The 25,626-nt window shown below is 38.5% G+C and overlaps 2 protein-coding genes and 2 long non-coding RNA genes across 6 annotated transcripts; 2 read left to right on the top strand and 2 right to left on the bottom strand.

The window, feature by feature from the left end:
* Nucleotides 1–811: 811 nt before the first annotated feature.
* On the bottom strand, nt 812–15,922 carry LOC106940629 (sex comb on midleg-like protein 4). 3 transcript variants are annotated; one of them, XM_015023415.1, is made up of 9 exons: nt 15,536–15,922; nt 15,245–15,446; nt 12,653–12,938; nt 9,291–9,493; nt 6,955–7,084; nt 4,666–4,872; nt 3,854–3,999; nt 1,159–3,257; nt 812–1,038 (listed from the first exon to the last, which is right to left on the bottom strand). In XM_015023415.1, exons 3-8 carry the CDS (start codon nt 12,897–12,899, stop codon nt 3,135–3,137), a joined length of 1,056 nt encoding a protein of 351 aa, XP_014878901.1. In that variant the 5' UTR covers nt 12,900–12,938; nt 15,245–15,446; nt 15,536–15,922; the 3' UTR covers nt 812–1,038; nt 1,159–3,134. The 3 variants fall into 3 exon arrangements, with proteins under 3 accessions (XP_014878901.1, XP_014878899.1, XP_014878900.1); XM_015023413.1 differs by having other exon boundaries at nt 4,666–4,875; nt 15,536–15,918; XM_015023414.1 differs by having other exon boundaries at nt 4,666–4,875; nt 15,245–15,918.
* LOC106940630 (uncharacterized) lies at nt 1,314–6,185 on the top strand. Its single transcript, XR_001423154.1, has 2 exons — nt 1,314–1,398; nt 5,870–6,185. It is a non-coding gene; the product is annotated as an uncharacterized LOC106940630 (long non-coding RNA).
* Nucleotides 12,902–14,434, top strand: LOC106940631 (uncharacterized). Its single transcript, XR_001423155.1, has 2 exons — nt 12,902–13,336; nt 13,939–14,434. It is a non-coding gene; the product is annotated as an uncharacterized LOC106940631 (long non-coding RNA).
* Nucleotides 15,923–17,947: 2,025 nt separating the features above from the next.
* Nucleotides 17,948–25,092, bottom strand: sec63 (SEC63 homolog, protein translocation regulator; the record flags this gene model as incomplete). Its single annotated transcript, XM_015023412.1, has 11 exons — nt 17,948–18,720; nt 19,749–19,853; nt 22,467–22,667; nt 22,750–22,932; nt 23,024–23,182; nt 23,273–23,347; nt 23,481–23,563; nt 23,702–23,849; nt 24,144–24,289; nt 24,379–24,471; nt 24,836–25,092. Coding segments are annotated over 11 exons (1,588 nt in total), but the record flags the coding sequence as incomplete, so codon positions are not given.
* Between the last annotated feature and the right edge of the window lie 534 nt (nt 25,093–25,626).

Raw genomic sequence — 25,626 nt, 5'->3', positions numbered from 1 at the left:
AAAAGTAACAAACAAGAAATTGTAGAGAAATTTTGACAAAATATTAGTCGTGTATATGCTGTTTCTAATGTGTTAAAAGTGCGTTATTCTTAAAATGCTGCAAAATTTTCAATGGATTGCAAATCTAAAATTGTTTTGATGTTTTATTCTCATAAATTATGCAGGAAGAAGTGTAAGGTCTCACTGCAACGCCGAAATATTTTATTTTTTTTCCAGAAAATTTAAGAGCAGGGCTTTGCTGAGTTGCATAGTAGACATTTGGTCACTTCAACACCTCAATTAATCTTTCTCTCTGAAGATTTCCCTTTGTGGGTTTTCCATAGATATTCCAGTTTTCTTCTCACAGCTTATAAACACCAACAATGAGTTAATTGGAAAGCCCTTACTGCCTTGGATGTTTATAATTATTCTTATAAAAATATAGGTCATACCTATTGATTCAGCAAAAAAGTTGCCAGCCTCTGTACACTTTGCTCTTCAGCATCTGCTGACCTCACTCTCAGATTTTACCACTGCATGGCTAAGTTGTTGTCATTGTCAGTCTCTTACATTTTGCTCTGATACAAGATATATCGATGGGTGATTAATCATAATTGGCTGTAATGTCCTTTCCCATCCAGCAGATGGCCCAATCACACCAGTAACATGTATTATTCGGTTTTTCACGGCGACGAGTTACTACCACAAATGTGTTAAAATCTCGCAAACTACACCGTTCAGTAAGAGGTAAATCTGTAAATATTTAACTATTAGTCACACGTCAATGTGTGTAACCCCGTGAAATACTATCCTTCAAAAAGTAACGAAAGCAGAAGAAAAATATAATAATTTATTAGCATTGTATATGAAAAAGTCTCACTGCTATAAAGACAAATGACAAACTTCTATATATTACATGTCCACATGATATGTTTCTTTTGATAGAAGTCTTCAAGAGAGCTTGGCAGGCATCATGATTAAACTTGTTGTGCAGGGTGTGGTAAGACCAAAAATGAAGGACAACCGGGATGAACCGGCTTCACGGAGCACACAGCCGACCTGCCAAATAAATAAAAAAAAATACGTAATTAAATGCGGAAAATGCCTCACTAATGTATGCTTGTAATTGGTAATTCCCATAGATCAAAGACATTAAGGTGAACTCTGAAGTCACATTACCATTTAAGCCAAGTCCAGCTTCTTCTGCGTCTCCGACAGTTTATCCTGTAGCCGCTTCTTCCTCCAGTCCAGGAACCTCCTCCTCATTCTGTTGGCCTGCCAGCCCGTCAAGAAGCCCACGGCAAAAGAAAACACCACGGCACACTGCAAGGTCCTCTCCGACACGTCTCCCATGTTCACCTCTGGCAGCTAACTGTGCGTGCAGGATACCGGAAACAACGGCTTTCTACGCAACACAACGTAAGCTTCTTTTCAAAATAAAAGTTATTTTCCAGCGATTATTTTTGGCTTTACTCAAAAGTTACTGACAAAATTGGGGGTAAAAAAAAATACTTTTATATTAGTATTTGGAAGTTATTAGTTAAGCTGCCATTTTATAAAATTTAAATTGAGTCTGAGCACTTAGGAATTTTGTCACATTACAACTAACGTCAATGAATTTTATTGCTATTTTATGTAATGATCAGAAACAAAGTGAAAGGGAAAGAGTTGTTTTCACTTCTTTGTTTTTTTTTTGTTTTGTTTTTTTTACAAATAAAAATGTATGTCATAGCCTTTTTTAATACAGCCTCTCTTTACTGTTATGCCCTTAAAGACAATCTGGTGAACCCAATTCCTTTCATGACCTCACCTACTTAGTTAATGAAGTTCACCTGTGTGCACTTAGTTCTCAGTATAAATACAGATGTTCTAATAAGAACAGAGTTTTGGTGAAGAACAATAGTGAACAAGCATTATGAAGACCAAGCAACACACCAGATAGGTCAGAAATAAAGCTAAGGTAGGAGGATTAGGTTATAAAATAGCCACCACCCCAGAATGCAGGACCTCTTTGTTTTACAACAGATCTATGTAGTAAGCTTGATAGGGTTTGTTGGGAAAGTGGACAATAAAAACATTGAGAAGTCATAATTACCCATCATGTACCTTATCTAAATACAAATAACCAGAACCATATAGCAAGGTAAAAAAAAAAAAGAGAGAGAAAAAAAACATATTTAATAAAAAGTTAACTTTAAGTTTAACACATAGGTCACAAGTTTGTCTTGCACAGCATAAGATTAAGTTTAACCAGAAGTTTGTCATACAGCATCACATGAGAAAACTCTCAATGCTACTTAGCCTCTTTTTAAATTTTACGACCAATTACTCCTTCAGCGGAGGCATTTATGCTCAGAATGGCATGAAATAAGGTACTGTGCAACAAGAATGGCAAGCTATTAAGTTAGAATTAGACATTAATACAAGATATGATTTAGTTATGTTGAGTGTAGATGTAGTGGCAGCACCAAGTTACATGAGCTTATTTTTTTTTCTTTCAATTTTTAAAGGGAGTTCTTATTTGAGAAATACAGTACCACTGATCCATTGTGCTATACAGCAGTTTGTGGAGATAAAATGTTCACAGATCATTTTCTTTGTCTACCATCATTTGCTAGCGAACTTGTCAGACAACAGGAAAACCTGGATAATACACCAGCAGCTGTTCCCTGCCAGACAATTTCAAAATCAAAAATTTAAAAATATATTTGTACAATTCCAACCTGGGGAAAAAAATTTCGAAAGAAAATGTAAAACAAGCAGCTGAAGAACTGAGCAATACTGCTGAGTTTAAAAACGATAATGAGGTAAAACACCGTGATAAGTTTTTTCTTTGTAGACCTTTAGTGGAGCACTCTATGACTATGATTATGGTTTGCTTAAATTAATGCTGCTTATGGTTCATGTTAGCTGACATTTGTATGTAGCAAAACTATTTGCAATTCAAAGCCACTCAAGTATTGCTGGTAAGTAAACAAAGTTGCAAATAGTCCCAGTAAGTACATATAAAATGTTCAGTCAACAAAAAGTGGTTCAGATGCAGTGAAAGCACCAAGGTTTCAATTTCACCTCATATTCAGGACATTGAGGTGGTTTTTTTCTTTGTTTGTTTGTTTTTTTTTTTTTTCAGCCTTCAGTTCTCTTACAGGAAATTACTAGCGATTCTGTCTGAGCCTGTCGATGTGGTAACAGAGTTTGAGCGCAGGTCCCAGTTTCAGTCCCAGGTACTTCATCATCATCTCGCTTTTCAGCAGCAAGAGTGCGTCTCCGTCTATTTCCTGAAACGCAAAACGCATACCAGACAGATTAAAATCAATGCTTCTTTAACACTTTAAAGAGACGGTTCATAAATTCTGAAGTAAGGTCTTGTTAAAAGGTTACCCACAGTTAACATCTCATCTTAAGAAGATAATTATGTTCCAGATTTACTGGATCTATAGGCTAAAGCTCACAGCCAGGCTGAAAGAGACTAAAACCAAAGTGGATATCTACCATCTTAAAACCCTCCGATCTCTGGTTTATGGCACAGCTATTTTGTGAACTTTTAAACAGTTTAAAGGTTCAATAAGTAGTATATCCAAAAATAATTATGATCTTTTGGAGTTTTAAGTCAGTTTGAAAGAGTAAATCTTGTTTGGTCTTAACTAAACTAAGATGCTAGAAGCATTATTTTTTGAAGCTATTATATTAACTGTCTATTATCTAATAACAAAAGGTCACATAAAAAATCCTGAACTATTCCTTTAATAGCAAATAATCAGGTAAACTGAACTTTTGTGATTGCTGGTTAAAAATAATCCTCTATCCAAGTTTCTTTGTTAAAAACTCCTTCTTACTAAAACCGGAAAACCAAAAACTAAAAGTCTGAACTCACATGTTTCCTGAAAGCCTCGGCATGGGGTGCCAGGGCTTGAGGGTCAGCTTCTTTGATGAACCACACTACGTCCTCTACACCCCAGTTGGACGGGTCCTTCCCAGCAAGACGCTTGCCCTCTCCAGCGTCTGGCAAAGGAGTGAGGGCTGTTTAACATGGAGGACACAAAAAAAGCAAAAATGATGGGCCTTAGTATCATGAAAACACTAAAGACACCTATTTTTTATTTTTTTTGGAGAAGATAAAGTACATTCTAGTCAAATGTGAGTCTTAAAATTGCTTAGATTTTCTTTTAAATAATCTTTAACATAAATAAGGAAATCTAAAATGAAGCACATTTTGAACAAAGGAAGCAACTTTGACTGCAAGTGACGGGAAGGAAGTCGAACTGTGATTTAATACACTTCAAGAGCTAGACAGAAGTGAAAGACAGATGCAATGTGTCACATGTTTAAATAGAGGAATAAAGAAAGGCAAAAGCTATTTCACATGCACTAGTTGGTTTTGTTTTGCCTTTCACCTTCTGAAGTAAAAAAAAAAAAAGTGACATTCAAGGGATAGTGCAACACTGCCAGAGAATTCAAAATAGAAATACAGGTACAGACTTTAAAAATGATGCTCAAATTGTTTAGTAATTAGTCTGGAAAATCTTTGTAGATAATTAATAAAACATGTATGATGATTTAATCAAGATAAACTTCACAACTGCGAGTGAATAAAGGGGGGGGGGAATCACCATTCTCCCCCATTATTCTTTATCAAATGCTCATAATGAGTTTTTAAAAACCCATTAACAGCCTAAGTTGTCTCACCGGTTCTATTTCCATCCTGAAAAGTCGCCGGACTGGAAAGCTGTCTGCATAAACCTATTGGAGTGGAGCAGCTGTTGCTGCGGTAAATATAAGAAGGCTTGGTTTGGTACTGCGATGCCATGATGTTGAACGCAGAGTCACTCAGATCTATGGTGTAGCGCTTGTCTGCAGGCGGGTCACAGATGAAATCATCAGGCAGGGGTGTGTCTGCTGAGAGAAGGAAAACAGGAAGTTGCAAACTTATTTAGAATCAACATTTGACTTCTTTACTAGAGTTGTCAGTTGGTTTAAAATGAACTAACCTGGAAGACGGAAGAAAAAAAAAAACTTAACAGGAGAAACTTAATTTAAATTCCAATGTGTGTAAGTAAGTCAACTGGGGAAACAAACAAATAATAAATTGAGCCAAATCACCAATTTGGGTTACTGACTTTAATCTGTGCTCACATCTCAGAACAAATCTCATTCTCAAGTCTTGCAAAGGTTACTATAGAGTAACTATATATGTGCCAATTTTCTCCTAGAAATTGAAAAAGCTAGACATATTTTTAACACATGGTCATGTTTGGTTTATATAATAATACAAATGAATAAAGAAGAATAAAGAATAAAGGCTCCTTCAACAGACTGATGAGCTGGACCATTATTCTGAAGAGCAATTGGTTGAAGTTCCCAATGGGACATGGAAAATCAGAATACAGAAACCTTCATACAAGTTGTTTTTTTTTTTTTGTTTTTTTTTTTTTTTTTTTTTTTTTTTTTTCAATTAAATATCAGAGTTGATTCAATTTTGTGGGGCAGTGATAGTTCTGGGGAACGGAAAAAGATACTAAAATTGTGTTTTTGTAATTTCCTGTGTATGAATATGCCTGACCAAATACATTTATTTTATGGCTTTTTTTTATACAGAAATCAGTCTATTTCTTTATCTCAAACATCTGAATATTGTTTTGCCATATGTACTTTTGTACGGAGTTCCGTCTCTGTCAAAAATATGATTATCTTACTTTCCTTTCTACAGCATCAGACAGCAGTTGTTGTTTTTTTGTTCCCCCATACAAACCACTTTAATTTGCAAATATAAAAATAAAGAGCTAATCTTCAGGGCAGCTATCACAGCCCATTCTTTGTGTGGATATAAAATGGAAGAGTCACAGACAGTAAATCCTCTGTATTTGTTTCCTTTGTGTCGACCAATTTTCAGCTTGTCGATAATGCAGATGCCTTCTGGTTTTGCCCGAGCGAGGCGGTTATGGATTTGCCAGACGGCGGATTTATAAGACGGGAAACACTCCACAGAGACGCCTCTGGATTACCTCAACAGCGTGCTTCTGCAAAGGTCAAACGTATTTTATTGTATTCAGAAAAATCAATTATGAGATAAGATCTGTGAGAATGAATATGGAAGATTATGTACTAACGCACGCACACTTGTCATATTTTTACTGCACACACAAAGAACAGAACTGGCGTCTTTATTTACTGGCAATTGCTAAATACTTTAATGAAACAGAAAAAAATATATATCGAAATCCTTTTTTATTACAGGACGAACAATTCACAATTGCCTGTGTTCTACAAATTGCAGCTGAAAGTACAGGACATGTTTTAAAGAGCTTCTCTATTTAACCACACACATGATTTACATATGTATCTGGGTGGCACCGCAGGGAGCTCACTGATTCATGCATGAGCCTTTTTGCACATGTTTGCTTTTTCTCAGGAAGTCTACAGTCTGACATCAAAGACGAAGAGCAAAAGGCCAGTCTTCAAAACATGCGACTCCTCCTCCAATGTCAAATATACCCAAGGCAATATTCAGATTGTTTGCTTTTTTAATAAAAAGGGACACAAAAACACAGATGGATTTATGAAACTAGAATTTCCGGTTTGTCAGTTATAATTGGGGGGGAAAAAAAAAAAAAAAAAACTTTGAATCTACTTTAAATGACTTAATGGAAAAGCAAAATGCATGCTTGTGTTTGAAGGTTGTGTTTAAATTAAATTATGCCAATAAGAATATGGGTGCATTTGAATTTATTTGTAATCAGACAGCCTGGGACTCATGCCTTCACAGATCAAAGCAGACACATGATGTTTGCATAAAGATGGATGCATTTATCCCAATTAGAGTTCCTATCAGTAGAAAGAAAAGATGAAGGAACGGAAAAAAATTTAGAGCCCCATGGTTGTAAAAAAATAAAAAAAAAAAAAAAAAAAAAAAAAGTAGGTGAGACCTGTTTATACTGAAAAGCTTATATTTGTATACGAGTGTGTGTGTGTGTGTACCTGTTAGGACCTGTGGTGTGGCAGAGTGGGGGACGATAGCAGCGTCTTGTGGGATGGACCCCATCTCAGGTTCTGGCGTGCTGTTGGGAGGAGAGTTGGCGAGTGAGGGCATCGCCGTCCTGGGCTTCAGCTGCACAGGTAAGACGCGTAACACGTACACGTTTGGAAATTAATTCTGCTTTTCTACAGATTCTATGGTTCTCTTAAGAACAAAACAGAGCAGACAGGATGAATGAAAATTACTGTCTTTACTTCTACACAGAACACATAGTAATGTACAAACACCTAGGGTGTAACGTAGCAACACCTCAAAACTAGCCTCTAAAGATGAACCAGCTGCTGTTTCAAAATGTAATCTAGTTTTTACACTTTGTCTGTTGGCTCCACAATCCACTAAGACAATCCTGCTTTTGATATTGCCATACACGTTGGTTTATGCCTGCAGCTCAAAATGTTCTTGAAGAAGGTGTGGAAATGACTATGAGATTGCTTGTTAGGAAAATGTTTGTTTTAGTTTACCCACTGGGGCAGTTTCACTGTGCCAATGTCATAAGAGGGTTGCAATTCAAGGAACTGAATGCGTTCCATTCTCATAAATACTTGCTCCTTATTAAGCCATTAAAAACCTACTAATCCAATCTCCAGAAAAAAAATAAAAATAAATCTTGTATTCTCATGCTAATCTTTGCTACACTACTTAACCTATTCTGAGCTTATCAGTAGATTTAGCCACAAAAGTACTCCGTAAGATTCTGTTTGAGGAAGCTTCATGTTTACAGACAGACTAATCAGTGTCTGCATGTCACTGCTGCAGGTTGATGACAGGAAGAACAGCCTGCAGGAACTTAAATATGTTAAAAGAAAATAATAATAATTCTGCTTTTCATCTAAATGACATGATTTTCTGCCAGGTTTTCTACTGTGTTCTAATTCCCAGAAAATAGAAAACGATGGAGCTCTGTAATAAACTCTTAATGAAATAGGCTGACAGAAGAGATTTTATGATGACAAAGAAACTTTCAAAAAGAGATCACATTGTGGCTCATAGGATAAAAAGAGATGGACCGACCCAAAGTTAAAGGACGGTGGGACTAGTATGTAGCAATTATTATTTAATTTAAGTTTTCTAGTCACAAATTAGCATATAGATAATGCTACCAGTGGTTGAGAACTATGCTCTAAAATTATCTCCATATTCAAGTTAAGTCTCCAAGTCAGTTCCTTATTTTTCACAAAAGTTAACAAATGGAAATCAATCACAGAAAAGTTATTTTGTTATTTGTTTATGAATTTGATACCAAAAAGTTTTTACATTTTCTACTCAGAAATACAAAAATTTATTTGATTTTAGATCAAAAGCACCAAGTGGAAAAGTGGGGCACAGGGAAGAAAATATATTTTAATTTTTGATTAATCTGGTTTACATGACCCAGAAATTGTTCTGAGTGTGAAAATCTGATGTAATGTACTGGTATTATGGGTGTGCTGTGATTACAAATTAATTTGATCATGATCTTATTTAATATTGTTACTAAATCAAGAGGAAGTATTCTGTGCAGAAGGGCTTCCTCTTCAGTTCTTCTCTACTGTACCAACATTGCACTTCTACATACTTTACAATCACGGGTGAATTGTGCAAAATGTGCAAGCCTGACCTAAAAGTCTCATATATGAGAATTTAGGCATTACTTTTTACTTCATGAAGACTTTAACACAAACAAAAGTGACAGATATTTCAACTGAACGCTTCCTTCCACTAAACTTTCCATTAACATGCTCACATACAGCACTCCATGAACTCCCAGCATTGATGTTTTGTGGCTTACCTTCATTGTGGAGCATGTCACTGACTGCCTGACAGCTGGCAATGATTATTCAGGCCACAAAATGGCCAAAACATGTTTTAATTTGTTTATGTCATATTCTTTTGTTCTGAGAGCTCGAATCTGGGACTTTTACTAGCTGCACTCAGAAATAATTAATTTCAGTATATTTCGAGATATTTGTAGCTCAATCTTCCAGGGATTTCAGCTTACTTCAACATATTTTCTGAAAACCAATGTATACTTTTCTCAGTGAACCTACTCTATTACAAAAAAACCCACACATTGCTCTACAGTTCCTTAATGTTCAGTCATTTCTCGTGCAGCCTCTGAGAGGGATAGCCTTTGTGCAGTGAAAAACACAGATTCTTTACATAGTTACATCCTGTGTAGATACACAGATAACCGCAGTGGTATTTCCCACACAGCTTGAGAAACAAATGTTTAACTCTCAAAGAAAGAAAAACGATAATTCCAGAAGCTGTAATTTGAACAAACATGCTGTTAATTTACCTTAAAGCCGGGTTTCCTTCCTCTCTTCTTTGGAACCTTCAAGGGCGATAAAGAATCCACATAGTGGCTCTGGAAGTCCAGCTTCCGGATAGGAGGCCGTCCTCTCTTCCGGCCAGTTACTTTAGCCTGGGGTGCCACGATGAACTGAGCTTCCAGGGTTGAAGTTTGCATCTCCAAGCCGGCAGACAGGGTACTCATCCGACCTGGGAAAGAGCGAGATGCTCCTTAGCACAAACTGGAAGTAGCGAGCGAGAGCCTGTTAATCGCACCTAGACATGCGACTTGAACCTCCACACACACACACACACACACGCAAACACGCTTTCATAAACACGCAAAGAGAAATGATAGGAAATAGAAACAAAGCCACATAAAGCTTTGTACTCAACCGCACCCCTCCCCCTCTCCAGCTGCAAAGATTGCAATAAATATCATTACTGCTCTGCAAGAGACAGACAAAGCCGTGCACACATAAATACACACACACGCATACAGAAGAGTCTTACACAAACACAGGAAATAAAAGCGAAGCACATACACCCACAGCACCCACACAATTTACCAATCAATGAAGTGTGCTGTCAGTAGATTTGAGTGTTTGTCTCAGTGCCATTCATTTCAGTGGTTATTTCTGTTAGAGTGCACCACCTCTGCTGTATTCATGAAACCTGATGAATAATCTGAAATATTCACTCAATTTCAACTCTGGCTCCATTGAGGCAAAAAAAAAAAAAGAGAAGCATTTTTCTGTGTGTGTGTGTTTGTGTCTGCATAAATGCCAAAGCTATCTAGATTCCACCGCAAATAAAATGTGAAACACACACATCGTTTGTCAATGCATAAACAGACGGGGAGTGACAGAAACAGACGGACCACGTTAGGTGGTGCCAACTTGTTTTCGCTTTTCTTTTCCGCTGACTGAAACAGACAAAAACAAACGCTTGAAGCTGACCCTGAATCATCCTGAGCCTTACCTAGCACGCGCACAGCTGTCTAGTAATTCCTGACTCCGAGTGACGCTTCCCACCAGCTGCAGGTTTCCGGATACTCCCCTGACAGCTCGGCTTGTTCCCAGCTGCTCGCTCACTCATTCAACTCCACAAGCCCTTCTCTCTTTATTTTTCTCGGACTACTCTCCCCCCCCCTCAACCACCGCCACTATCTCCGCCCTCTCCACCCCAAATGCCCCCACCCCTTCTTTTTCTTCACCTCTCCTCTAACCCCCTCTTCCTGTGTGTCCCCTTTCAGTAGTCATAGCAACACGCCTCTAACATCCCGTGGCAGCCGGCAGACGTGCTAAGCTCAAAGTGACGGGTGTGTGTTAGCGTGCGTGCGTGCGTGCACGTGTGTGTGTGTGTGTAGCTATAATGTAATTACAGTTGCTGCAGGGGTGTTTCTTACCTTTACAAAGGATTGAAACCGCGCCGTGTTGTGTGCTGCAAGGCGTTTGGGTTGCAAACTGAAATCTCAGCTTTATTCACAAAGAATGAAATCCTTTTTTATAGAGTTTTTTGGAGTCTTCGCTAACATTTTAAAGCTATTTTTGGAGAGGTCAGGTTAAAGGTCAGTTTTCCCTGTAAACATCAAATGATCACAACAGAAACCTCTCAAGATTGCACTGCTTTGGATAAAAAAATAAATGAAAAAATCTCTCTGCCATCACAGCTCACATTCTTCCTTTTGTTTGCAGGCTTCTTCTGCAGTTGTTTTAACTACCGCATGCTGATATTGTTGTATTTATAATTAAAAAGAAAAAAAAAAAAAAACAAGCAAAGAATCACAAAGGGGAAAATAACCCCTCAGGCAAGGCTCTGTAGTTCCCCTGCAGAGAAGAAAACAGGCTCCACAATTGTTATTTTGTCTTACAGGTTACAAATGTCAGGCTCTTCTTTCTAACTGATGATGTTGTTTACATTTAAATGTAAATTCTCAATAGAAACTGAGGTTAAATTCTGAATAATTCAGGCAAACTTTTCCATGTCCACTCTATGGCATAGAGTAGGCTTCTTTAAACCCTGCTTGAGACATAGGAAAACTTAATTTTCTGTTTCTGAAATCAGTTTCTGAAAATGTCTAAATATCTATCAAAATTGATGTGTATATGTATGGAAAGGGGGAGGAGGGTGGGAGTGGCTGTGTGGGGCACTAAAAAAAGGACATTACCCACTGCATCATTCATACTAAAAACACTCCAGCTCTTAAGCTGCTCTACCACCAAAATTAGTGACAATAAAATACATGGTTTAGAGACTTAAACTCCTGACTGTCTTTACAGGAAAATGGCCTGCATGCCAATTCTCCGCTGACTGATACCGTAGGAAGCCCATGAGTGTGTGTGTGTGTGTGTGTGTGTGTGTATGTGTGTGTGTGTGTGTGTGTGTGTGTGTGCGCGTGTGCGCACAGCGATGGCATCCATTAATCAGGATAGTAATTACACGCTGAGATCCTAACATCAATCCTCAATCAGTCTTGCTCCATTCCAGCACGTCACATTACACATGGAGGCAGGCCGGGCGAGAGCAGATAATCATCCCCCAGTTAAAAATGGGCTAATATGAGAGGAGAGAGCTCATTAACGATGAGCAACAACAGCGGTGCTTTTGAAAAAACAAACAAAAAAAAAAATTTGCATCTCTGAGCTGCAACCTTGCACAATGCATCACGGGACCAAAGACTAATTTGTTTGTGGTTAATTAGGCAATTAAAGAGATTGGCGAACCTTTACGCTAATCTTTTATTTTCACAATTAAAGGACATTGGTTTGTTTTTGCAAAGGGGAGAGTTACAAGAGATGTCAGGGAGCTGTTGGTGTCACAGTCGCAGCAATGCACCAACAGTTATTAGCATAACTTAATCACTGGCTTCAGGGAAAAGAGATTAGCATCTTTCTGCACCTATGTGAAGGAAAAGGAAACAGCACATGCAAATGGTTCACTGAATTTCACACACTCTCACGTATATGTAACTAAAGTTACACACTCATAAACACTTCAAAATAAAAGCATATAATTTATGTAGCTGAATTTCAACTCTCAAATTCCCACTCTTAGATGAATACAAAACTGATTTGTTTTTTTGTGTTGTTTTTTTTTGTGTGCTTTCTAATCAGCGCAATATGGGAGCAGGCTTCCATAAGCCCCCTCTGAATTTTATTTACAGCAAAGGCAGGGCGTTGCTATGACAGCAGTCGATTAAATCAGACCCTGCTCCAAAAGTCACTCAAGAAGGTGTGAATAAATACACGCATAAACAGGAACGAACATGCATTAAATTAAGTCAAAGTGAAGTCACAAGAAATAAAAATGTTTTTTTTTTAGGTAGGCCTATACTAAGTTGATACTGTATTGATGCAATCTCCTTACTTTGTATGCAGGCCTCCGGGTCTGGGCTTCTCAGTCTCTTCCCGAGCGGCTCTGACTCTGCCTCCAGGTCGACTAGGTGCCAGCAGCCCCGCCCCCGGTGGTCATGGCGATCTAGACGCAGACGCAAACGAACACCCTTGCCGAGGCCGCCAGGGGGCAACCAGGTCACAGGAGGTGAAGGAGGCGGAGCAGCCAGTTCCCGGTTGGAGTCGGCGGTAGTGAAATCACGGCCACCGCGCCGTCTCATGCCCTCACAGTCCACCGGGGAAGGACGACGCTCATCACACTGATTAAATTACGGGAGGAAATAATAACAATTCATTAAGGCTTCTACAAATTAATTTGAAAACCTTTCACCCCTTTGTGTTTTAATTAGTTTAACGTCAAATAAAACGATGAAGGACAGAACATGAACAAATAAAAACAATGAGAATGAAAGGTGGGAAAGGAGTTATTCTAACAGCATGTGTTCAGACGTCACAAACAAACGGGAGGCTAATGGTAGACAAAGTGTCGGAAACAATGTGTGTTTAGGACAAAAAAAAGGAAATGGAATTTGGCGTCCAGGGAGCTGGTTAAAATTAACAAGCAAAGCTTTATTCTCCTTTTTATATCACAGGACAAAAGTCAAGCAGGGATGGGAATGAGGAGATCGGGGAAAATATGAAGCCAAAATCCCATGCCGTAAGCAAATCTTATTTTCTGCTAATTATTATTCATTTTACCGAGGACAATCCTTTGCAATTTTAGCCTTTTCTGTTTTTTCTTCAGGATTAAATTGGATTTCTGTCATTATTGTTGTTCAAATGTTCAAAGAGCTCTAACTTGTTTTATCAGAGGACATAATTACATAGAACTTCTATACACGCATTAACACAAAAGCGTCAGACATTTTCACCAAATAAAGTTTGATAAGAGAGAATGGGAAGCTATATTATCATGAAATAATTATCTTGTGGAATTAGCTGATTTAAGTAGCAGTCAGAGATAATAGTGTAATTATGTTTTCTGAATAAACACATTTCCATTTAACCACAGTTTTCTAACAATGTAACAATGAGTTTTAATTTAATTGTGCTCAACTCTGCTCTGCTAGATTTTGCTACCAAATTTGGAATGCTAACGTTAGCTTACCCCACAACGTTAGCTTAACATTTTGACACTGAAAGTACGCTTTCTTAACTTTTTTTTATGGTTGTAATTTGTAATTTGTATTAACACAGAAAATACTCAGCTCTTCTGCTTCAGTTGAGTGTAAGTGATTGTCTAATGTCACGACATGCTAGGTGGAGTGAATGCTGGAAGTCAATGACTCAATGCGCTCTGCTGGGATTCCTTGGATAGAAACATTTTAAACTCATTTGAATAGTGAACTGAACTTAATGCACTGTTTGACAACTAAGACCAAATGTAATGTATGTGTGGTTGAATTGAAATGACTTTTTTCGTAAAGTGCCTCGAGATGACATTTGTTGAGAATTCATAAATAAATAAACTAAATGGAATTGAATCATTTTTGACTAAACTAAGAAAGCAGACTGCTGGCTTTTGAGTGGAGTGCTTTTTAAAGTGCTGCTTGAAGTCACTCTACTTCTGCAGCTACCCCTAGAAAACAAGCACAGCCATCATCATTGCTGTGCATTGAAGGGCTCCACAGGCACATTCTCCTAATTCTTGTTAAGTAAGGTTTACCGTTCAATCACCTAATCATTACGTGCATCACTGTCTGCTAATGAAAACATAACATTTAAGACTAGAATATTACAATAAAACTGAATACAGAAATGTGGGCGTGCTGGAAATTGCTTATGCATCTTAAAGGTTGTCAATCTGACAAATGAGCTTTATAACCACATATCAGTTGAAAACAAGTGTGTATACATATAGTCTAATTGTGTTTTTTCTCAGTCAGAAGCTGAAAGGTTCAATCACTCACACCAAGAAATCTAATTATGTATTGGTCATTAGAAATCATTAGATCTACCGATATTTTACCAATATTCATTTGGTAAAATAAATAATAAAAAAATATTTTACCGAGGCCTGGTAAAATAATGTTGTAATTTAAAATATGTATTAAAATGATCTTCCTCTCCCTCTGATCTTTGCTGTGAATGTGGGAGGGTGCTATTGAGATTATGCAAAAGTCAACTTGTATTTTGAAAAAAAAAAAAAAAAGTCTTTGCATTTCTACTGAACGGACTTAAAGCAGAGAAAACCAATTATGTCCATAAGTATGTGACATATCTACAACTTAATAAAACTATCATTGTTCGCATACTTAGATATATAAAATCAACTGTCTTGATTAAAAAAATAACACATAGTGTCGCGTTGAATATATTCTTTAAATTACTTTGCACGTTGCAGTGCACACATTAATCAGAAGCACGGATGATTGAAAAGTATGACTTCAGTCGGTCTAACAAATGCACACGTGAATAAAGAAAAACATTGCAAAGTAAGTTATTTCCCCCTTACATGTTTCTTAATGTCATTAATTTATTTTCTTAATGTAAATAATGCAGCGTGTCCGTCGATGTAAACAAAAATGCAGCATGGCTTTGGTTCTACTATGCTATTTTTATTCACCTTTCTCCATGTGGTTGATTAGGGTCGAGGCTTCCGAGGCAGCGCACCGCAGGCCGGTTGGGTGAGGGGCTGTTAGCCGGAGCATGGAGCAGCAGGAGCCGCAAAAAGAGCGCAGGGCTCCCGGTCCGCCTGGCTGGACGAGCGCGGGTTCTCGTCCTCTGCAGATGCGGCAGGAAAGCTGCTGAAAGCCGGTGTTCGGACTCTGTGTGGGCGGGAGACGAACCGCAGTGTCACCTTTCCACAAATAAAGAAAACACGCAATGCGAAAGCGTTGACCAGAGTTGGTCTCACCTGGACGCAGGTTGATAAGTGTAAAACGATCGTTTATGGGGTGGGGGATTTTGGCGTGCCTGATTTTCCTATCTTGCTCAAAAGCTGCATCGTCGTTTTCCAGAAAACAATGCTGTGTAATTGAAGTGCTTCAGAGTTTAAAGTGGCTGAATTATGAGGTTAATATGGGTCAGGGGCAGCATAATTTCCATTTTATACTTACAGAATGCCCTTCTTGGGCAGACACCGAGTTGTTATCTAAAAAGGATATGTCAACCAAATTATTTTATCTTGGGAAAAACTCGTATAAATTTGCAAAACGTACCGAGAGGGAATTCCCACACCTGCGAAGCCGTTGAGCCCCCAATTTATTTCCCCACACGTGAGACATAATGCATTAAAAGAAGGTATCAACCATAAACCATAAAAAGTGAATCTAAATTATTAGACACAGAGATTTGGGTTGATTGTGGATGTTGGAATATAGTTAAAAATTAAATTTCTGTCTTTCTAGAGTTATGAGTATTAGGTAATCAAAATACTGCCTGGACAGCTTCCATTCAGAAATACATTCACATACACTCTCCTCACTCCTACAGGAGCTGACAGATTGCATGTTGTTGGAATGTTGAGTGGAAGGAGAAAGGATGATTTAAACACTCAGTTGTTTTAAGGGTTGAATCAGGGGAAGAATTTTGTTTTAATGAACATTTGGTAACCCTATCATGATATTTTAAACCTAATCTCCAACTGTACGCCATGACAAGTCCGGCAGTTCAACGGCGCAAGAAATATTTTCTTACACAAGGAACAACTGTAAAGACCAGATCACAAGCGAACTCATTTAAAAGTTTTTTTATTTGAAATGATTTTAAATACAAATAATATATATATATATATATATTTTTTTTTTCCCCCCCCATTTACAATGACAGCTTCTTTGTAAACAAAAGTGGCAGATCAATAGTCATTTGGGTAGTCGCTTGTCCAAACTGAGGCGGCCTGCAGGCCAGTCACCTGGATACGGTTGGTTGTGGGAGGAACGGTGGAGCCTCAATGCAGCGTTTTGTTTAAATTTCCCCCCATGCAGCGCAATTCACCAATGCTACATTCTGTTGCAGAGGGAAGAGTATCTTTTTGTGTACACCTGCTCTGACCTGTAACAAAATGGGGAATTGTCTAAGTGGCTGTGCTCTAGTGACGGAGCATGACCTTTGAATGTTCGGAAATTCAGATCTCCCACGCTTAACATGACAAAACCAAAATGCACTCTGGAAAAAAAACAAAAAAAAAACAAATGTACAGATTTTCTTAGTGAAAGACTGTAAGAACTAAAACTCCAGAGTTACAGAGTTTACAGAACTGTGCTAAGAAGCTCCGATTTTCCTTAAAACGTCTACAAATAAAGATGAAAACGCAACAAAACAAAACTGAATACATGCTGTAGCTCCAAAAGAATAAAAAAAAGAAGAGTTTAAATGAAAGACAGCTCCATTTGCTTTTCAATCCTCAGGTCTAAAAACAAGTCAAAAGTAAAGCCGGTTCTGCTGTATGGTAAGAAAAACAATTAGTATGAAAGTAAATTAAATTCCAACAAAAAATGTGTTTAGTTGTGTGTGTGTGTGGCAGAAACATCACATTCAAACCTCTAAATATTTCACACACACAAAAAAAGGAAAATAACCAACTCCTCACGACAAGGTGAGTGATATGCAATCCCAACAATGTGGAGCTATATTTTACTCTAAATAAACAATAAAGATGTTTTGTTTTTTTACAGGGAAAATAAACCCGATCTGCTCATGGGAACCAGCAGAGGACGTGTACGCTGTGCTTCAGCAGATGTATTCGTAAGGCCTTTGTAGGACAATGACTTACACTGGAATGTGCTACAACTGTGGAAAGAAAAGAGGAAATCAAAGTAATGCCTGACTTCAAAAAGCCAGGAGTAAAGATCACTATTTTTGTCAATTCAAATGGCTGAAACCACTCAGTTTTTTATGCACCGATCATGGTTTTTATGGTTCATACCAATAAAAAAAAAAAGGTACTTTGATAGAGGTAGTAGTTTCAAAGCTTACAGACAAGAAATTCCAAGATTTTCCCCATTTTTGCAAACCATTTCACTCTAAACTTTCAGATTTTTATTGCAGTCAAACAAAAAGTGCAGCATGAATGTAAAATCTTTGTTTTGATGCACTTAATAATAAAGGGGAGAGAGTCAGATTTTACCCTGACTGCTTGACTGCAGCATTTCTACTTCCTCATGTGACAAATGGAGAAAAACATAGGTCTCTTAACACTGCAGGTTATTTCATTTGACTCGTTTAGAACCAACATACAAATTCATAGAAAAAAAAAGTACAAATGAAATACAGTTGTGATGCTGGAAAGAAAGGAAAACGGCAAAAAAATGAAAACTTGTGCAACCCCTGCACTCAAAAGAGAAAATGCTTCTTTAATATACGCCTCTGCAGATGAAGTGTACAACAGAAAGTTTCATAGATGTGTGGAAATTATCGGCGCTTTTAAAACCGAGAAAGCGAGAGCGAGAGTGGGCACAGCGTCCTTACAGAGTTTGTGTGTTTCTGTTAGTTTTGCAAATGGATGCAGCTGTTATTTATCTGCCTCGAGGAAAAGAACCCATTTAATAATAATAGGTCCTTTAGTCCAAAGTTTGTTTGTTTTTTTTTTTGTTTTTTTGTCTCTCATACCTGTACAAACACATACACTTTACACACCAGACACACACTCACTTACTCACACGCTCAGGCCTGTTAGTATTCACAGAAACGTCCGCCTGCAGCGGACGATGAAACACAAAGTCTCTATAGAAAGGGGGGGGGGGAGATGGGAGCAGGACCCCCGAAAGGGGCTGCGGGGGTCACAGTTTATGACATTGTAAAAGTAAAACGGTTGCGGGTTCTGAGTGTAGAAATTCTCCTCAGTGATTTATTCATTTGTGTGTTTTTGTTTATGGCAGGCACGGCTTCTCCTCGTCACGAGTGGATGGGGCGGTCGCTCCGGGGGACGCCCCCCCTCCCCCCGACACGTTCACGTCCGCCCCGTCAGTCGTTGTCCTCGTCTTCGTCGTCGCTCTCCTCGATGCCGTCGCTGTCCTCCTGCTCCTCATCCTCCTCCTCCGTGTCGGGGATGTCCCACTGCGGGTGGTTGTCCACCATGGCCTTGGCCTCGTGGACCTCCAGCTACAGGAAAACACACACAGAAAAAAAAAGAAAAAAAAAAGTTTTCTTAGGCATTTAGAAATAGTTCAGCAATAAATTTACTGATGTTGCCGAGACGATAAAGAGAAACATGAGCCCAGAGGTGGGTGGACTAGTTCTAGTTTGTTAGCTCATCCAGCCAGAATCCAAATAATCTGAACAGCCAGTAATATTCAAATACTGACAAAGTTGTAATTTATTGGTAATTTTTGATTAATTATAATTTGGCAATTATCTGCCTTACTCACAGGCAGCGCTGGCGTTAAAGTACAACTTTGACAGAATGGGGTAGGTATTTTTGGGAGCACAAATGAAAGACAAAAATAAGGATTCTTGCCAATTACTCTTATTTTAGAAAGCTTTTTACTTCTTAATGGGAAAAATATTGTACTTTTGACAGACTTCTTGATGTATCAAAAACAATTTGATTGGGGGAAAAAATATTAAGTCTATTATTCTATTTTTTTATGCCTATAATATATGTCCCCTTTATTTTTTTCATACACCTGTTGGCTTTTCCTGCAACTTGCAAGTCAGTTTGTTCAATAAACATGTCACTAAAATATCAATAATGCATAATAAAGTAATATTACATATAACAGATGTGGAAAAATTTTGGATAACTTTTTTTTAAAGGCAGTAACTGTAATGTGCTTGATGCTAACGGGTAAAACAATAACCAACACATATTTTATGATTGAGTTGCAATGTTCTTTGGTGTTTAAATTTACATACATGACCCAATTATTAGAATACTTCATTTAAACAGAAATCCAGTAGCAAATGCCACCATCATTGTTTTGTAGAATCGCATTAGTTTAATATATTTTTATTTTTTTGACAATATTCAAAACCAGAAAAATGCTGTAGTTTTTGTTTTAATTCTTGCCCGTTTTAAAATGACAAAGAAAAAATACAAACTGGAAAGATAATGTAGATTTGCTGTAAAATACAGCAAGAAAATAAAAATAAAAAACACACTACGAACATATGAATAAACATCTCATCACCTTAAGCGGTTTGAACTGGTCCAGACCCATGTAGGAATCAGAACGGAGGATGACTGAGTACTGGTAGTTGCCTGCTTTGGATGGGGCTGGAAACTTTAGCTCCACCTGGAAAACAAAACCAAAAAGAAGGAACAAAGTTTGAAACGCATTTAATTGAACTAAATCCTGGTTAATTTTCAAATAACTCCCAAAGCAGAGATACGAGTCTGAAGACACTTTAATGAAGTACCGTGTCTAAGCAGTAAGCATCAAATGCCTAAAAGGATGCAGTCATTTAAAACAGACGTGATCGTTGACTAAATGGATCCTAAGATCTGATCTTAACTCTTCAAAATAAATCAAACCTCATTTCAAATGTCCAAAATGTTATTTACCAAAACAAAACAAAAACTCATTCAACTTAAATTTGTCACATAATTAAAAAAAAAAAAAAATAGGATAAGTGGGGCACTTCAAGATAAACGCTGAACCTCAGAGTAAGTGCAAAAATAATCCAATATTTAAAACCGTAAAAGATCTCCAACACACCGGTGTCATGGATGACTCGCCGCCTTGCTGTTGTAATTTCAAATCTACACTGGTGAGACTACCTGAAGCGAAGCTAACCAACACTGTTAACCTCTGCTTTTATAACTGGGCAGCTAACATGTTAAGTTCCTTTAGCTACTGGTCACAATCCAAAGAGGATGCAAATCCAACTTGTTGGCAGGTGATGGAGACAAATTTGGTCCAGGACACTCCCCTCACCTCTTTACTGGGCTCTTCCTCTCCATTATCTGTTGATAAACCTGTAGTTAATCCAGTGATCTGTCACCGGTGTCGGATTAACTTGGCTAGGCTAATCTGGACTACTTAGGTGTAAAATCAGGTCAGCAACAACGTTAGTGTTTGCCGTTTTTCCTGTTTAAAGCTCCATATTATCCAGACGCTTCTTCTAATCCTTTCCATTAAGAAAATATACAGGGGACTTATAACCCACAGGTTGTTGGCAACTGTACTTAGAGTGAGTGCGTTTCCAGCCGAGCTCCTGTTTTGATGATCGTCTTTTCAAAACAATCCGTCTAAAGTGTTTGTTTACAACTGGACCTGCTCCTCTTGTCAACTCAGAAAGAAAAATATTGCTTTAAGATTGTAATTTACCATTAAATGTGATTCTGCGCAAGGCTGCAGCAATCTGAAGCAGAACAGTTTTTAAATGGAGTTTCCATAAAACCACTGCATTGCTATCTCTTAGAGAGAAAAAGATGGCTCCATTGGTCTTCTAAAAGGAGGGGGCAGTGACGTGCGTAGGCACAAATTAACCAACTCGTGGTGATGACAGGGCTTTACTATACATATTACCAATTCTACATCAGGCTGTGATTAGCAACTTGTGCAAATACATACAGTAAACATCTAATTATCAGCACAATGAAGCTTTTTATTATTCATCGTGAGCGAGTTGAACATGGCTGCTGTCAACAGCCCTGTCTGGTTCGGTGGGGCGGGGAGCAACAAGTCTGGACTGCCGGAAACACATCTGCCAAATACGCAGAGCCTCAAATCCCACAATGCAAACACAGGAGAAACTATCGAGGTGACAGACTAATAGAGTGGTACCCAGAGACCCGTCATGCATGAAAAGGGGGCAGCTCCTGTAGCGACAGCTGGTTACACGGAGCCCTCATTAAGCTTTTACCTTCCCGTCACTCTGGGCTGTTGTTGGAGAAAACTGTTCAGGATAAACATGCACAAACTCCTCGGAGGGAACAATGCTGAGTGCAAAGGCCGGCCTGGCCTAGCAACACGAGGTGAGGATGTGTAGATGGGTGCAACAGAAACTAGAGATGCACCGATGAGAAAGTTTGAGCAAAAAAAATAAATAAATAAATAAAAAAAACAAACAAAAAAACCATGATGAATCGATTGTTGAAATAATCGTCAGCAATTTTGTAATCTAAAAAAAAGGCCATTTGCAAAGAGAGGTGTGCAAAATGAACATACATTTTGCGTTTAAGATAAAACAAAGAAAAAAATCTTTGTTAATATGTTCAACCCCAAACTCCTTAAGTTTTTGCTTCACTTGGTTCAAATTTTGTTTAAAAGCAAAAAAAAAGCAAAAAAAAAAGAAAAGAAAAAAGTCTTATTAGGCACCACATTTTGCTACCCAATTATTAATCGGTAAATTAAAAAAATGAACAAACAGGTTAGCCCACACTGTACTGACGTTAACTCAAGCAGAAAAAGCTGAGCTTTTCACATGTTAATGTTAGAAGTATTGTTTATCTGCGGATGCATCCTTTGTGACAAATGAGCAAGAGTTCACTAAAGGACTATGTTAATGCACTTTAGACAAATGTTTATTTGCTTATTTAACAAAAGAAATGAATTGTTTATCTGCATCTTTTAGTGCATTTCTAATACTGTACAACAAAGGTTTAAATGAAAAATCTGCAGAATGTGCCAATTTTGTAATCCAATTAATCATCAGAATTGTTGATAAATTAATCGATAACTAAAATAATTATTAGTTGCAGCCATAAATGATTTTCAAACCAAATATGTGAGCTTAATATTAAGAACAACGGTATGTGATTAGTACATTTGTTCTCTCCGCAACATAAGACACTAACATTTTCCGCTTCCCCCAACTTTATTTTGAAAACACCTCACTTATAACAGTAGTGAGAGGAAAATGCAGCGACTTTCCACAACACCTTTCCAGAAGCACGATCTCACCTCCTCTGAGTCTTTTAGTGTGCAGACGTGGTAGGGCATGGAGACGAGCGTCTGATCTCTGCGGTCGGCGATGTACAGCCACCACCACTCCTGCTTCTCCTCTGGGAAGTAAAGGCTGTAGACAGGGTGCGTCACCTTCGACTTGGTTTCCAGCAGCGCCCGCTCTCGCCGCTGGATGCTCTGCTGCAGCGCCTCCCACTCCTGAAAGGTTGGATGAAACGACATTTAGTTGAAGGCAAGCTCATGTTCCCTCTTTTAGCGTCGATGAAAGCGTCACGCTGACCTCCTCGTCGTCTCCGCCCCCCTCGTCGACTTCGGTGTCGCTTTGTTTGTCGCTCTCGTCGTCTCTTTCGCTGGGGGAATCCTTGTTGGTTTCGCCTTCGTCCGACTCGCTGCCTTTATCTGAAGCTTCGTCGTCTTCATCCTTCGCCGCGGATGCTGCAGCTGATGTTGTGACTGCCATTTCCTGAGAGATTGTAAACGTCTCAATAAACTGACGCTAGACAGTCGTCATTGTTACAAAGAGTCGCATTCAGCCGAGATTTTAGGATGCTTACATTTCCTGCTACGTTGCCATTAGCCTGCTTGCCTTTAACGGGAGCGGGCAACGCTTTCTTCTTGGTTAATTTCTTCTTCTTGGACTTGGCTGTCTTCTTGGCCCCTTTGTTCTTGCTCTGCCAAACTTTAGTTTTGGCTTTATTCGCGTCTCCCTGATTCTGAATTTAAGACGAGATTAAAAGTTGTCATTTATTTATGGTGGGATTTTAACAAAGTTTTCCGTCTGCAGATCAAAGATGGCGGGTTACCCTTACTGCTTCCTCTGTGTTGGCTGTCTCCTCTCCCTGACATATTGATGCTTCCTGCTCCTTCTCAAACATATCCTGCAAACAATGAACAGTAGGACGGCATGACACTTTTAAAACCTTAAATATAGCAAACTGCACCCTCTACTGGTGACCAGAAGTGGCATACAAACCACAAAAAACACATTTCTTTCCATTAAGAAATACTTACTGCCATACGCTTCCTGGTTAGGGTGACGGTTACTGTGACGATTGAACCCGCGGTGATGTTACTGCTGTCCTCATCATCAAGGACTAGCAAACATAAAGAAAAAGAAGAATAGCTGCTAAACTTAACCAATCTACACTTAAAATGCCACATTTTCCACCCAGAAGCACTTTGAAGACAAGTTCCCATGAAGTAAATGTAGGTGAAATATTGTCTGGACTAACCCTGCAGCTTGATGCCCATGGTGATATGAGGGAAGCTGCCCAGCACAGCCATGACCTCGTCGTACTTCTCCTCCCCAAGGAAACGCAGCATGCTACGTCTGTCCGAGTCCTTCAGACTCACCAGGTCCTGCAGCGTCCGCACCTTATACTGCACAGGCACGCATCAGAGGACAAGGAACAGAACAATTCCTTAAGGATTCATACAAAATAAATAACTCAAATACGCTAAACTACAAAATAAGCCATAAACAGATGATAATTTTTGTTGTTGCTGAAGTAATCATATTTAATCCTTTTTGTTTTGTATTTCAAGGCTAAAAATAACTTCTAATTTTGTCTACCATCATCATAAATCCTTAAAAAAATAAAAATAAAAAAAAAGTAATAAAGCAACCCACCACTCAGATTTGAGCAACTTTTCCTTTCCTGTGTTGGAGCCTACCTTTTTGGAAATGCAGTAGCGAAGGTGCTCCTCTTCGAAATGAGGGAGCTGTAGCAACGGCGACTTGGTCTCCTGCAGGCCCTGCACGATCATTTGGGTCAGCTTCATGCAATTCTCGATGGTCACCAGTCTGGGAGCGGGGAAACCTGGAGACGAATAATCGTGTTATTTCTAGCATAAAGGAAACGGAGGCACCGTGACGCCGAGTACGGGCCGCGACCGTCGCTGTGTGTACCTCCTCTGCTGTTGGCCATCATGGTGAGCTGACAGCCGACGTTGATCATCTCCTGAAGAAGAGCTGGACTCTTCCTCACCACAAATCTTTGATCTGATGAAGAAATACACAGAATCTTTTGAAGTGTAAACCACTTTTACAATATATCACAAGTGAGCAACTTATTTCTCCATGTCTTGGATTTTTAATGACTTTTCCTTCCGTGTGTTTGAATTTCCTCCAGTTTATCAAACGCTCAGCAGCTTGTGGGGCTGTTTTAGTTCCTGGAAGTCTCAAGACGTCATTCTCAAACACCTCTGCTGCTTCAGAGACTTTTACAAACAAATGCTTGCAATACCCAAAATTATATTTTCAAAACTACAACGCCACAACAAGAAGCTTCACGAGTGTTTGAATTTAAAAGAACAACAATGGACGAACTGAAGATTTAAAATGTAATTCAGCTGATCAGTCCTACCTTCCTCTAAATTCTCCGACACCTCCATGCGGGCCAGATGTGAGAGCACCAACACCCTGGCCTTGAAGCTGTACGGGTAACAGAACGGAGGCTCTTTCTTCTTCACGTTGATATTCCCTAATTCACGGATCAACTGCAACAAATGCACAGGCACAAAAACGCTGAATCCTAGGTAAATTATTTGAGGTAAATAATAAAGTGTAGAGATTTGCTGAGCTAAAATGTGGGAAAAGATTCTGAGGGGGTCTCGCTTCCCACTTTACATGAAGATTTAATTCTCAATTCTTAACCTCTTAATTGATCATTTTAGTGATTACAAAACAAGCAAACGTGATGTTTATGTTGGTGTTATTGCATGGTTACAGGAAGAACAAAAATTCAGAGCAACAGACATTCATGTTATTCTTTATGGATTACCGCAGAACTATCGGGATCAATACTCGTTTTCCAATATTCATTTTTAATAAATCACATTACAAACTTCAATCCTCATCATAAACACAAATCCACAGATCTTTCCAGTTTCTAACTAGTTTTTTTGGCTGTATTTTTTTTTTTCAGATTATCCGACACTGAAAATGTCTTGTATTCATGACAAGTTGATTTTCTTTCTTGTTTCCATATGCAAATTGGTAATTTGGCAGTTCAATGCAAGAACATGGGGAGGAAGAGGCATATTTAAATGGGAACCATTAACAACATAAAAAGATTATGGGAAATCTTTTTATGTTGCTTCATGTAGGCCTGACACGTTAATAAATTTTGCTGAGCAATTAATTGTCTAAAAAATT

Source organism: Poecilia latipinna, unplaced genomic scaffold, assembly GCF_001443285.1.
Source record: "Poecilia latipinna isolate Pla-1442-1.1 unplaced genomic scaffold, P_latipinna-1.0 Scaffold3304, whole genome shotgun sequence".
NCBI lineage: Eukaryota > Metazoa > Chordata > Actinopteri > Cyprinodontiformes > Poeciliidae > Poecilia > Poecilia latipinna.
This window is presented reverse-complemented; position numbering and strand designations above follow the sequence as displayed.